Genomic DNA, 14,649 nt, shown 5'->3' on the forward strand with positions numbered 1-14,649 from the left:
ATCTGTGTGTGCCTGTCTGTCTCCAGAGAATTGAAACACTGACGTTGTTTCCTCCACTCAGTCCAGCTGGGCTTCTGGCTGGAACCTCTCTTTCTCTCACACACAATACACCCCCCCCCCCACCCCACCCCCGCGCTCTCGCTCCCAAGACAAACCAATCATACATGTGTATTTCGCAGCAAGGGGCCAGAGAGTAAATAGGCCTCAATTAAGTGTTACAAAACCATGGGACACAATGTTAAATAGACTGTACTGTGAACTGAAGTCACGTGGAAAATAATTCCCAAAATGTGAAGTGGTTTCTTTGGGTAAAGAATGCGGTCCACTGTAATACAGTACCTTAGAGGAGAACTTGAGGTGAACCTCAGCCTCTTCAGCCAAACTATTCTTCAGCTGCGCCCAGGCTTCCCCTAGAGTACTGAGGAGAGAGATAACACACCAGTCAGACCACAGAGAAACCACACTATCACTGTATGACACTACGTAGTAGGGGGGGGGGGGGTAATAGTAGAAAGAAGGGTAGGGGTGAGAGGACCACATCCTGTAGGAGGTAAGTACCACTCACATCAAGAGTTAAGACCACACAGGCTTTACAGAGCGAGAGAGAAAGTGAGAGCGAGCGAGAAAGAGCGCGAAAGAGAGAGAGCAAAAAGGGAGGAGTAAGAGAGATCATGAAAGAGGGCGAGGGAATGAAAAGATGAGAAGTGTCAGGGTTGATCCCGCCAAACAGAGAGAGCGATGAGGTTCAACTGAAGGTTCAGTTTAAAAGTTCATTGGCTGCATATAACCCAGCAGGCAGCCCATCTCACAGTCGTGTTTGGTCCTCTGCAAGTTAACTGGCTGGTTAGGATGTATAGACTGAGGATATGAGACACAGCTAAACCCTTTCACGGCTTCTTCATTCTGCAACACTTTAATCTCTGTAACATAATGCATTGTGGGAAAATGTATAATAAGTTTTGGGGCCAGTAACCGAAAGGTTGAGAGATCGAATCCCCGAGCTGACAAGGTAAAAATCTGTTGTTCTACCCCTGAACAAGGCAGTTAACCCACTGTTTCCCGGTAGGCTGTCATTGTAGATAAAAATGTGTTCTTAACTGACTTGCCTAGTTAATTTAAATAAAATTAACACTGATCATAGCAGAGGGTACTAGACGTTGTTAAAAAGAGAGACACCAGACACCAGGCTAGAACCTCTTGTCCTCTGAACATAAATCTTGAGTCCTCCATTCCAAATATTAGCAGAATATTTATCCAAGTTGCCATACAGTGAGCCAGCAGCAGGCCCATACAGCCATGAGGCACTTCTGGGTCTGGGTCTGGGTCTGGAGCAGGAGAGGAGAGGAGAGGGCCTGAGGGTCTTTAGCCTCTTCACCAGGTCACATCAAAGCACCGCTCTGAATGGAAGACAGAATGGAAGGCAGGCTACATTCCTACAGCATCGGGGTGCTGCTCTCTGCTCTGCATCGGGGTGCTGCTCTCTGCTCTGCATCGGGGTGCTGCTCTCTGCTCTGCATCGGGGTGCTGCTCTCTGCTCTGCATCGGGGTGCTGCTCTCTGCTCTGCATCGGGGTGCTGCTCTCTGCTCTGCATCGGGGTGCTGCTCTCTGCTCTGCATCGGGGTGCTGCTCTCTGCTCTGCATCGGGGTGCTGCTCTCTGCTCTGCATCGGGGTGCTGCTCTCTGCTCTGCCAACTGCACTTTAATATACTATATTCAGCTACTTTCAGAGCCATCGGAGAAAAAAATAGAAGATAGATAAGAGATAGACGACGGATAAGAACAGATACACAAACAAATAGCTAAAAAAATGTATTTTGACTTTTATCTGATCAAGAAGTCCCACTGAGATGAATACTGTGTTTTGCAAGGGAGGCCTGGCCAAGAAGGTTTCTATACTGGTAGGATATAAAGTCTTACAGGCTACTAAAAAGTACACAATGGCACCGATCCAAAACGCATTCACAGTTGGTTCCTCATACTCATATCCTTAAGACAGCTGCTTAAAAAGTGTTCATACCCCAGGGAGCATTGGCCAACAACAGTTGAGTCAAACAAATGAACCAGTGTCCACTCCTTTCTAGCCCACTGTAAATACAGCACATGATTGGTAGCGAATCTAGTGATACAAGCTAGTCACATGCTCTCGGGGCTGTGTTACGGCCAGACAAATGGTAAATTCAGGAATAAACAGGCAGTATTTCTGGGCTCGGACGCAGGCAGGGCAGGAGCATAGCAACAAAACAGTGATTGTCCAGGAAGCCAGGCTGACAACAGAGCAGGGTAGAGGGAGAGGAGATAATAACAGTATTGTGTTGCTCTCTCTGGATGTGGTGGGCGTGAGCGGACGGAACTCACTGGCATCGTCTAGATTCTAGAATCTATATGAAACAATTCCACCCCACCCTGCCATTCTATCACAATAACACTGGTGCAGTACAGTAGTGGAGAGAGGCCAACTCGTACAGAGTTGTATAAATCGCAGAGAAGGGGTTTTAGTAGTCCAGCATCATATGTCTAATGCAGGAGAGTGCCGTACCATCTTTGTTTCAGTGTTGACCGTAGGGCAGTATCATAAACATCAGTACATCAAGCCCCTCATAAACTGGTGCAGCATCTCTCTCTCCTCTGTCTCCATTCTCACCCCCTCTTAGAGCCATAAAGAGCCATATCTGGTACAAGTATCTGGCACAGGGCAGTCTCATAACACAGTGTGTGTTTAGAGCACATGTACTGTAGTTCATTATGTCTGTGTCGTAAATGTGGTATGCAGACGTTCTTTTACAGCCTTCCCTCCCCCTCAGCCTAGCCCAGGACCCTCACCATACAGCCGGCCATTCCCCCTCAGCCTAGCCCAGGACCCTCGCCATACAGCCGGCCATTCCCCCTCAGCCTAGCCCAGGACCCTCACCATACAGCCGGCCATTCCCCCTCAGGAAACCATTTACCAGGGGAGTACCAGACAAAGAGGTGCTCACAGTGAGAGGTTACCCTATTGTGCCAGACTGAAGAGGGGTCCCCCTTCTCTCTCTCTTTCTCTGTGTGTGACCCCCCCCCACCTGTCTCTTAATCAATCCCCCCCCATCTATCTATACCTCCCTCCTCTCATACAGTGCCTTCAGAAAGTATTCAGACCCCTTGACTTTTTCCAGATTTTGTTAGATAAAAAAAAGGCAACCTCAACCTACACACAACACCCCATAATGACAAACCAAAAACATGTTTTTAGAAATGTTGCTAATTTATTACAAATAAACTTAAATATCACATTCACATAAGTATTCAGACCATTTGCTCAGTACTTTCTTGAAGCACCTTTAGAGGTGACTACAGCCTTGAGTCTTCTTGGGAATGAAGCTACAAGCTTGGCACACCTGTATTTGGGAAGTTTCTCCCATTCTTCTCTGCAGATCCTCTCAAGCTGTGTCAGGCTGGATGGGGAACGTCGCTGTACAGTTAATTTCAGGTCTCTCCTAAGATGTTCGATCAGTTCAAGTCTGGGCTCTGGCTGGGCCACTCAAGGACATTCAGAGACTTGTCCCAAAGCCACTCCTGCGTTGTCTTGGCTGTGTGCTTAGGGTCATTGTCTTGTTGGAAGGTGAACCTTCACCCCAGTCTGAGGTCCTAAGCAGGTTTTCATCAAGGATCTCGCTGTACTTTGCTCTGTTCATCTTTCCCTCGATCCTGACTAGTCTCCTGGTCCCTGCTGTTGAAAAACATACCCACAGCATGATGCTGCCACTACCATGCTTCACCGTAGGGATGATGCCAGGTTTCCTCCAGACGTGATGCTTGACATTCAGGCCCAAGAGTTGAATCTTGGTTTCATCAGACCAGAGAATCTTGTTTCTCATGGTCAGAGTCTTTAGGTGTGTTTTGCCAAACTACAGGCTGTCATGTGCCTTTTTCTGAAGAGTGTCCACTCTACCATAAGGCCTGATTGGTGGAGTGCTGCAGTGATGGTTGTCCTTCTGGAAGGTTCTCCCATCTTTGCAGAGGAACTCTAGAGCTGTGTCAGAGTGACCATCAGGTTCTTGGTCACCTCCCTGACCAAGGCCCTTCTCCCCCGATTGCTCAGGTGGCCGGGCAGACAGCTCTAGAAAGAGTCTTGGTGGTTCCAAACTTCTTCCATTTAAGAATGATGGAGGCCATTGTGTTCTTGGGGAACTTCAATGCTGCAGAAATGTTTTGGTACCCTTTCTTAGATCTGTGCCTCGACACAATCCTGTCTCGGAGCTCTACGGACAATTTCGTTGACTTCGTGGCTTGGTTTTTGCTCTGACACGCACTGTCAACTGTGGGACCTTATAAAGACACGTGTCTGCCTTTCCAAATCATGTCCAATCAATTGAATTTACCACAGGTGGACTCCAATCAGGGATGTCCAAGGATGATCAATGGAAACAGGATGCACCTGAGCTCAATTTCGAGTCTCATAGCAAAGGGTCTGAATACTTATAATAAACGTACTTACATTTTTTTTTTTTTATAGAAATTAGCAAAAATGTCTAAAAACCTGTTTTCACTTTGCCATTATGGGGCATTTTGTGTAAATTGCTGAGGACTTTAAAAAAAATGTAATCAATACTAGAAGAAGGCTGTAACGTAACAAAATGTGGAGTCAAGGGGTCTGAATACTTTCCGAAGGCACTGTATGTAGTGGTTTAAAGGCTCAGTCTGATGGGGTCTGGAGGGTCTGGATCAAAGGAAGTTGTAGCGATTTACAGGACGACCATACTTCCGCTTTCACTGATTCTACTGACTGGCTGGGCCTCCATGCAGTCTCACCAATGAGTCTGGCCTGATATGGTTCAATACCACCCTAATGGGAGAGGAACCACAGTACCCTGCTGTCCAGTCCAACAAACACAGTTTTCCTGCTCCTAGCTATATGATTGTTTTATCATCAGAAAGTCTCCATCTTTGACTAAAATGTACAATCATCAAATCCTTTCAGAGCTACAGGAGTTGGCGAGGAGTTGGAAAAGAATGTGCATAATCTGTGAAATAACCTTTGACATGGAATCGTTCAAAATGTTGACGCGGAGCGATTTTCTTGTATTGTGCCCTATCTTCCTAAGCGTTAGTGAGCACGAGCACAGTGCGTGCCATTCCAGCTGTGACTCATACACTGAGTATACCAAACATTAAGAACACCTTCCTAACATTGAGTTGCACCCCACTTCTGCACTCAGAACAGCCTCAATTCGTCGGGGCAAGGACTCTACAAAATGACAAAAGCGTTCCACATGGATGCTGTGTCATTTAGGCTCCAATGTTTCCCACAGTTGTGTCCAGTTGGCTGGATGTCCTTTGGGTGGTGGACCATTTTTGATACACATGGTAAACTGTTAAGCTGAAAAACGCAGCAGCGGTGCAGTTCTTGAACCAAACCAGTGAGCCTCGCACCTACTAACATACCCCGTTCAAAGGCACTTAGATATTTTGTCTTTCCCATTCACCCTCTGAATGGAGCCCATACACAATCCATGTCTCAATTGTCTCAAGGCTTAAAAATCATTATTGAACCTGTCTCCTCCCCTTCATCTACACTGATTGAAGTGGTTTTAACAAGTGACATCAGTAAGGGATCATAACATTCACCTGGTGAGTTTATATCATGGAAAAAAACAGGTGTTCTTATTGTTTTGTATACTCAGTGTACATGTAGGTTCCTCTTTATTAAGGAACCACCACAGGAAGTGATGCCACTGCTCACTCACCCTTCCTCCTGTCCTGCAAGGGGAATCTGTGACAGCTTGGAGAGGTTCTTGGCATACTCTTCTTCTATCTTTATTCTGAAAGAGGGAAGGAGAAAACACTTTTGTTACAGTACCACAGAATTGCAACATATAGCAAGTCATTTTTCCTCTTTTGCACAAAGTGGAAAAGTACGCATCTGTGGAAAAAAAAAAAAAAAGTTTTTCAAGAAATGATATTTTCCATCGCATGGTTTTCATGGCAACACGTGTCAAACATGAAAATGAGGAAGGAGCCGTGAAACATTGGTCTGACCAGGATCGTTGACAAATCAGCTGAGATAATGATATTCGATTATTGTTGTTACCTTTCTCGTATAAACTCGGCCATCTCTTTCTGCATCTGTTTCCCCTTCAGCTGTTTCTGCAGCAAGACCTCAAACCCTGAGATAGAGCTTGTCCCCTGAGGGTCCTTCTTATCCTCCTACACAACAACAACAACACAACATAAATACACACCACTGTATAACAACATCTAGTGTAACGTACTGTAAATCAACAAACAATCCACAAATAATATGACCATTATTGTAAATTCATTCACTGCTGGGTTGTATAGTACAGTGATATTGTATTGAACTTTATTGCATGGTATACATTCATACAGTTATTCATTGTATTGTATTGCTGGGAAAATACCAGGCAATATTTACTGCAGCACTATAATCCATTCTACAGCACCACAGCCAGTGTTCTAGAAAGTCTACAATTCACACACAGCAGGGGAGTACTAAATACTTGGCAACCTGTTTTAATCTGATCCTCTGTGTCTCAGTAAAATCCGTCACTCTCAGTGTACGGTATCCACTCTTTCTTTACGAGCGTCTTCTGCTGTTGTCACCTCAAAGTGTGACGTTAGCCCAGTCTGACTGTAACATTTAGCGGAGTGTCGAAACCTGAGAACACACCTTGGTGGCGATTACGTTTCAGCCGTGGGAGAAAGGAAAGCAGAGCCAAATCAGATGCATGGAGTCGCTCTCACTACGTCTTGTGTCATTCTACTACAGCTCTGCAGGCTTACTCTGACGAATCTGTAACGTGCCCTGTGTCGAAGTGTTTATCGCACGGCTGTTTATGTGGAAGAGCTGTGGACTGCAGTCTAAGGCACGGCAGCACAACACCCGTCCTTGAAGGCTGCAGGGTCTGAATGTTTCTGTTAGATTTTTGATTCTTGCCCGGACAATTAGAGCAGTAATGTTGTGATTATTCATACCAAGGAGACATGAAAACCAGCAGAACTGTGGTCCTCAAGGACTATGTCGTGTATCGCAGTGTATTGTAGAGTTGTGTAATGTAGTGTATCGCAGTGTATTGTAGAGTTGTGTAGTGTTGTGTATCGCAGTGTATTGTAGAGTTGTGTAATGTAGTGTATCGCAGTGTTGTGTAGTGTTGTGTATCGCAGTGTATTGTAGAGTTGTGTCATGTAGTGTATCGCAGTGTATTGTAGAGTTGTGTAGTGTTGTGTATCGCAGTGTATTGTAGAGTTGTGTAATGTAGTGTATCGCAGTGTTGTGTAGTGTTGTGTATCGCAGTGTATTGTAGAGTTGTGTCATGTAGTGTTGTGTATCGCAGTGTATTGTAGAGTTGTGTCATGTAGTGTATCGCAGTGTATTGTAGAGTTGTGTAGTGTTGTGTATCGCAGTGTATTGTAGAGTTGTGTAATGTAGTGTATCGCAGTGTTGTGTAGTGTTGTGTATCGCAGTGTATTGTAGAGTTGTGTCATGTAGTGTATCGCAGTGTATTGTAGAGTTGTGTAGTGTTGTGTATCGCAGTGTATTGTAGAGTTGTGTAATGTAGTGTATCGCAGTGTTGTGTAGTGTTGTGTATCGCAGTGTATTGTAGAGTTGTGTCATGTAGTGTTGTGTATCGCAGTGTATTGTAGAGTTGTGTAATGTAGTGTTGTGTATCGCAGTGTATTGTAGAGTTGTGTAATGTAGTGTTGTGTATCGCAGTGTATTGTAGAGTTGTGTAATGTAGTGTTGTGTATCGCAGTCTATTGTAGAGTTGTGTCATGTAGTGTTGTGTATCGCAGTGTATTGTAGAGTTGTGTCATGTAGTGTTGTGTATCGCAGTGTCATGTAGTGTTGTGTCATGTAGTGTTGTGTATCGCAGTGTATTGTAGAGTTGTGTCATGTAGTGTTGTGTATCGCAGTGTATTGTAGAGTTGTGTAATGTAGTGTTGTGTATTGCAGTCTATTGTAGAGTTGTGTCATGTAGTGTTGTGTATCGCAGTGTATTGTAGAGTTGTGTCATGTAGTGTTGTGTATCGCAGTGTATTGTAGAGTTGTGTAGTGTTGTGTATCGCAGTGTATTGTAGAGTTGTGTAATGTAGTGTATCGCAGTGTTGTGTAGTGTTGTGTATCGCAGTGTATTGTAGAGTTGTGTAATGTAGTGTTGTGTATCGCAGTGTATTGTAGAGTTGTGTAATGTAGTGTTGTGTATCGCAGTGTATTGTAGAGTTGTGTAATGTAGTGTTGTGTATCGCAGTGCTGTGTTGTGTAGTGTTGTGTATCGCAGTGTAGCGCTGTGTATCGCAGTGTTGTGTATCGCAGTGTATTGTAGAGTTGTGTAATAGTGTATCGCAGTGTTGTGTAATGTAATGTTGTGTACCGCAGTGTAGTGTATCGTAGTGTAATGTAGTGTTGTGTATCGCAGGGTAGCGCTGTGTATCGCAGTGTTGTGTATCGCAGTGTATTGTAGAGTTGTGTAATATAGTGTATCGCAGTGTTGTGTAATGTAATGTTGTGTACTGCAGTGTAGTGTATCGTAGTGTATTGTAGTGTTGTGTACCGTAGTGTATTGCAGTGTAGAGTTGTGTAATGTATCGCAGTGGTGTGTAGTGTAATGTAGTGTTGTGTTGTGTACCGCAGTGTAGAGTAGTGCTGTGTAGAGTAGTGTAGAGTAGAGTATTGTACACTCTTAGAAAAAAGGGTTCCAAAAGGGTTCTTCAGCTATCCCCATAGGAGAAAACTTTTTGGTTTCATGTAAACTCTCTGTTGAAAGGGTTTTACATGAAACCTAAGGGTACTACCTGGAACCAAAACATTTTCTTCAAAGGGTTCTCCTATGGAGACAGCTGAAGAACCGTTTAAGGTTCTAGATAGCAACTTTTTTTCTAAAAGTGTAGTGTTGTGTATTGCTGTGTGTAAAGTAGAGTAGTGTAGTGGAGTGGAGTGTAGTGTAAAGTAGTATAGAGTAGAGTATTGTAGAGTAAAGTAGTGTAGAGTAGAGTAGTGTAAAGTAGAGTAGTGTAGTGTAAAGTAGTGTAGAGTAGTGTAAAGTAGTGTAGAGTAGTGTAAAGTAGAGTAGTGTAGTGTAAAGTAGTGTAGAGTAGTGTAAAGTAGAGTAGTGTAGCGTAGCGTAAAGTAGTGTAGAGTAGAGTATTGTAGAGTAAAGTAGTGTAGAGTAGAGTAGTGTAAAGTAGAGTAGTGTTGTGTAAAGTAGTGTAGAGTAGTGTAAAGTAGAGTAGTGTAGCGTAAAGTAGTGTAGAGTAGTTTAATATGACTCTGTGGTGTGGCCAGTCTGTCTCTTACCCAGAAGTAGTCACAGTAGCTCCACTCATCTGGCTTTAGCAGCTGCTGTTCAGGCATACTCATGGGGAGGGGGAACGTTACACAGTTAATCTGGAAGAGAGAGCGAAAGAGCGAGAGAGAGAGAGAGAGAGAGAGAGACAGGAAGAGAGGGGGGGGGTATGGAGAAAGAGAGATAGAAGGAGCGAGGGACAAAGAGAGAAAGGGCGAGAGAGAGGAGATACATTTTTCCATTGTGCATCGTATTTTATTTTAATAAATTAGACTTGGTATGCACGGGTCTGAGGAATCTAAGCCATGAAGGTCTACTTGAGATTAGCAATAATGCAGGATGTGGAGCTGCACACACATCCACACTGCACAGACAGTAACTGTCCAACTCTGCTGATGCTACTATTCAAGGTGCTCTGCCACTGTTGCTCTGGCAACACTTCACCTCCTCAGTTCATCTTGACTTCATATCGCTCCTTGAATTTGTCAACTCTTTTTTATTTCTAGACTTCATGAATAATGCTCCATGAAAACACAGAAACTGTCAACCTTGTCGTGTCACCAGCATTTATCATTGAACAGTCCTGACAGTGTGTTTTAATTCTCTTTCTCCTCTAGATGTTAAATCTGTTGGTTGAGCGACTATCTCCCTGCTCGGCTCCTCTATCTGTTCTCTTGCTGCTGCACAGGGCCTGAGCGTTGTGTATTATAGTCGCTCCACACACACACACACACACACACACACTGCTAACAGCAGGTCTCCTGTGTGGTCATCAGTTCCAACTGTTAGCACACAGAGCGGGACTGTTGTCTCCCCTCACATTTCCTTTCATTACCTCCAGCAGCAAAACAACTCCGCCTCGGGGTGCTGGAGGTGTGTGCGCATGCGTGTGTGGATCCACTGCTGAGCATGTCCAGCAGTTTACTGCTGTGAAACTCTTTCCACTATTCCCGTCTTGATGAAAAGTTCACACAAAGCAGCTAATACATCTGGCTTCCGTCACTTTCTAATGAGCCTTTAAGTGACCTTAGTTGACCTCTATCAACCACTCCCTTAACCCCTGACTTATTAGCTGAAGACTAAATCAGCACTGTCTGCCAATTCTCCCTCTCAAACATCCGCCAATCAATAGCATTGTCCTGGTTGCTATGGGAACAGGGCAAGTTCCCTCCACTGCAACCCCTGTGCACTCCTTCACCTCTGCTCAGGTCTCAGTGTTTCCAGAATTTCTACAACTGTTTTACAAATTCAAAATGTCAATATTCAATTCTGTTCGACGCTGGCATCTAAATCACGTCCTCGGTCTCAATAGTCCCTAACATCATCAGTTGGATTTTGCAACTTTGTATTGCCCATGCGTGTTGGGGTTAGGGTCAGTGTTAAGGTTTGTGTTAGGGTTGGGTCTGGGATTGTTTTAGTAGTGGTACTCACTGTGATGGTAGTCTCTTTGCTCTGTCTCCTGGTGGGTGATGTAGGACCTGGATTCTGTTGAGGGAGACAGGATGCTCCGTCAAAACCTTCCTCTGTGTCCGACATGGTCTCTGGCTAACACACACACACACACTCACACACACTGGAGCTGCTGAAGCTCTCTGGGACTGACTGTCTGTGTGCTGCCTCCGCTCTGGCTACTGTGTGTGTGAGTGTGTGTGTTGCAGTGCTGAGTAGGGGGGCATGTCTGCAGCGCAGAGCAAATCGCGCTTGGATATTTGTGTGTGAACGCACTTCGGCTCAGACTATGTCATCACATGAGCAATATGAGTGTGTATGCACATGTGAGTGTGTATGCGTGCGTGTGTGCGTGCGCGGAGCGAAACAGAGAAAGAGTGGGCGTAATGAGATGGAGGGGGTAGACGTAGATTTAAAAAAAGGTAGAGACAGAAAACGAGAGGGAGAGAAAGAATGAAAGAGAGAGTGCACATCCCCCAATGTCCATACCATGCCCACTGAAGCAAGACACAGGGCTGGCGAGAAGAAGGGAAGGAGAGGAGGAGGAAGGGAGGGGAGGGGGTTTATTGACAAAGTACAGAATGCTCCACACCTCCTCTCCCAACGAGAAAAATAAAAAGTAGGAGTTAAAGGAGGAGCTATTGGAGGAGCTAAAGGAGGAGGATGAGAAGCTGGGTAGTGGTGTTATGTATCTGGATGGTGTGTGACTGAGTGTGTGTGTGTGTGTGTGTGTGTGTGTCTGAACAACGATGAGTGCTCTCCTAATTATGATCTGAGGATAAGATAATGAAAGGAATCAGGATGGAGAAACTGCTCTCCTTTCCAGGGGTAATGAGTATCATTATCTCATTTCATGATGACGGGGTTGTGTGTGTGTGTGCGTGCGTGCACATCTTTGCCTCTGTGTCTTTGCATGTGCGTAAGGAGGTTGGGTAATCATGTCCCCAGTAACCATGGCATTACTGTACATAGGAGAAATCTGCTGTTTGAAGCTACTACTGTACAGTACCTCTATCAACGGGGATGCATTGGCATAGCTTCTACTAAACGCTGCTAAATGCTTTCGTTGACTGGCTACCACTGTGGCGTGGTGGTGGCTGTTGGTGGTCTAATATGAAGAAACAGAAATGGGCTATCTTCTGTGTAAACATAAGCATAGTTCATGGGGTTCAAGGGGAAGCCCTTAACTGGAGTAACGAGAGAAGGAGAGGAGGCGGAAGAGGAGGACACCAGTTTTACCTGTGGCTCGGAACTGGGCTTTTTGACCAGACTGATGTGGGAGTGTTCATTCTGATGCAACGTACCACCACTGGAGTGAAACCCGTTCACTGTGGAGGGAGAGAGAGAGAGAGAGGGGCGGGGTAGCAAGAAAGAGAATGTAATTTGTAACACAGCCTGCGGAGGAGGAATAATGGGTGTTTGCCTCCTATGAGTTGTCGGTATATCTGAGCCGGGGGTAAATTAACTTATCTTTGTGACTCAAACAAAGCGATCAGAGAATCGCTTCTTCTTTGTTAAAATGTCTTTATCAGGGCGGTTACTGGAAACCAGAGACCGAGCACTTCACCAAACCCAGCTCTGAGTCCAGACCGCCTGGGTTGTCCTCTGGTACACAGGCAAGGAAAATGAGCTTTTATTTGGGAGAGTTGCTCTGCATGCGTGCATTGTTTGCACATGTTCATTTGAAGGTGTGTTTGAGTGATCAGGCGGCATGCGAGACTACATGTCAGTGTGTGTGTTGGAGAGAATTATTATGTAGTCTAGATGAGATACCCCACTGTGTCTCGTGATCAGCCTGTGCAAACAAACGTGAGTTGAGACGACTCCAGATCGCAGATCAAATTAGCCACAGGAAGTGTGTGTATGTGTGTGTGTGTGTGTGTGTGTGGTCAGAGGCCTCTGGTATTTTCTGTGCGCTGCCACACAGCGGCAGGCCTATGTTCAGCCCTAACGACACTGGCAAAGGAGGAAAAGTGAGAGAAAGAGAGTGAGAGGGTCAAGGACAGAGTGAGCGAGAGAATGAGAGTACCTGTAGGTAGTGAGTTCTTGTGTTTCAGAGGGGTTTTGGGGGTCCCAGGTACACTGGAAGGTCTCTCCCACGTCGTCTCTGGGACCAGACAGGAACATGAAAGACTATTTAACTTTGTGTGGTCAGAAATACATGGAAATTGAGAGACATACTAAAATGTCTCTACCCTGGATTTCATCGCAGGTCCAAGATGAAACAAAAATTTGTTCGATGATTATGGGTCGTTCTTGAATTGCAGTGGCAACTTCATTTTTCTAGGTGTGTTTTTATGTAAATGTATTGGGTACATCTTCCCATTCTAAATCAATGAATATGGCAGCTTAACGACTTTAAATCATGTTTACCATTATCATAACATTGTGTCACCAATAGGAGTACTAACACAAATGACACATTTTTGGCCCATTAGGATTTTCTGAAAAGTAGGCGGGAATGTTCAAGGTCTTTGCAATAAGTGATTTTCAGGCAGTAACACCGAGGACAAGACTTAAGGACACATTTTTTTTTTGGGGGGGGGGGGGGGCGATACGATATTTTAACAGCCTTCTTTGGTTTTATTGATCTATAGAATATATCAAACTTTTGTTTACTTTCTAGCATTCATTATAATAGATACAGTTGAAGTCGGAAGTTTACAGACACTTAGGTTGAAGTCATTAAACTTAATAATCGTGGATTTATCGGTGGTGACAGTTTCCTAGCCTCAGTTCAGTGGGCAGCTGGGAGGAGGTGCTCCTATTTTCAATTGACTTTACAGTGTCCCAGACCTTTTTGGAGTTTGTGCTACAGGATGCAAATTTCTGTTTAAAAAAGTTAGCCTTTGCTTTCCTAACTGCATTTGTACATTGGTTCCTAACTTCCCTGAAAAGATGCATATCACGGGGACTATTCGATGCTAATGCAGTACGCCACAGGATGTTTTTGTGCTGGTCAAGGGCAGTCAGGTCTGGAGTGAACAAAGGGCTACAGTTGGAGTCATTGAAACTTGTTTTTTTCCACACCTCCACAAATTTCTTGTTAACAAACTATAGTTTTAGCAGGTCGGTTAGGACATCACTTTGTGCATGACAAGTCATTTTTCCAACAATTGTTTACAGACAGATTATTTCACTGTATCACAATTCCAGTGGGTCAGAGGTTTACATACACTAACTTGACTGTGCCTTTAAACAGCTCAGAGAATTCCAGACAATTATGTCATGGCTTTAGAAGCTTCTGATAGGCTAATTGACATCATTTGAGTCAATACCTGTGGATGTATTTCAAGGCCGATTTCAACTGTAGTTCTCTAAATCCCCAAAACATGTCACTACAACTCTACTGGGTCACTGCTGGGACAAGACAATTTGCTTACCCTAAGTAAGTTAAACAACGCATAAAACAAAGTTGTGCAGTATAAATCACTTGCATTCCTTTTTATCATTGAGAAACTGTTCAATATAAAGAGGAACATGTACGACGTGCAGCTAGCTGTCATTTCAAAGTGTTTTTTTATGGTTGCGAAGGTGAGGAAAGCACAGTTTCTGTCCAATCCAACTAAACAGTTGTCAGGCTGACTGACAACTTCCCAAAGCAATATAAGAATATGAGCCAGATTCACTAAGTGTTTGCACCTGTGAGCAGAGCACCGCACCTGCTATTTTCATACGGATAATAAAAGACACCGCTTTATCTTCAACTCCCTGTGTTAAAAATAACAGGTGCATATATATATGGCTGTTTAACTTCACCAAGACTCTCTGCCTCACTCATTCAACTCATGCGTCCCCATTTTACTCTCGCCGGAGGAAGCAAGAAGAAGAGAGCGAAAGAAAAGAGGATAAGAAGCATGACTGACACAGAACCTGAGAGACAGAGAGAAAATCTGTGATTCACTTAACTCCAATATCCAA

At 44.5% G+C, this 14,649-nt stretch overlaps 1 protein-coding gene across 4 annotated transcripts in view; it reads right to left on the reverse strand.

Moving 5' to 3' along the window:
* Positions 1-14,649, reverse strand: part of gas7b (growth arrest specific 7b) — a 53,505-nt gene that overhangs the window by 5,510 nt on the left and 33,346 nt on the right. For 2 of the 4 annotated variants that reach the window (XM_036955688.2, XM_090212230.1), the window contains exons 3-9: positions 12,758-12,835; positions 11,968-12,056; positions 10,711-10,764; positions 9,291-9,380; positions 6,066-6,181; positions 5,722-5,796; positions 340-418 (exon numbers count right to left, since the gene is read on the reverse strand). In XM_036955688.2, coding sequence (XP_036811583.1) covers positions 340-418; positions 5,722-5,796; positions 6,066-6,181; positions 9,291-9,380; positions 10,711-10,764; positions 11,968-12,056; positions 12,758-12,835 — 581 coding nt within the window. Of the gene's footprint in view, positions 1-339; positions 1,719-5,721; positions 5,797-6,065; positions 6,182-9,290; positions 9,381-10,710; positions 10,765-11,967; positions 12,057-12,757; positions 12,836-14,649 lie in introns of all 4 variants that reach the window. The other 2 variants (XR_016489321.1, XM_090212229.1) reach the window with 2 other exon arrangements.

Source organism: Oncorhynchus mykiss, chromosome 20, assembly GCF_057628025.1.
Source record: "Oncorhynchus mykiss isolate SJ-2025 chromosome 20, ASM5762802v1, whole genome shotgun sequence".
NCBI classification, from domain to species: domain Eukaryota; kingdom Metazoa; phylum Chordata; class Actinopteri; order Salmoniformes; family Salmonidae; genus Oncorhynchus; species Oncorhynchus mykiss.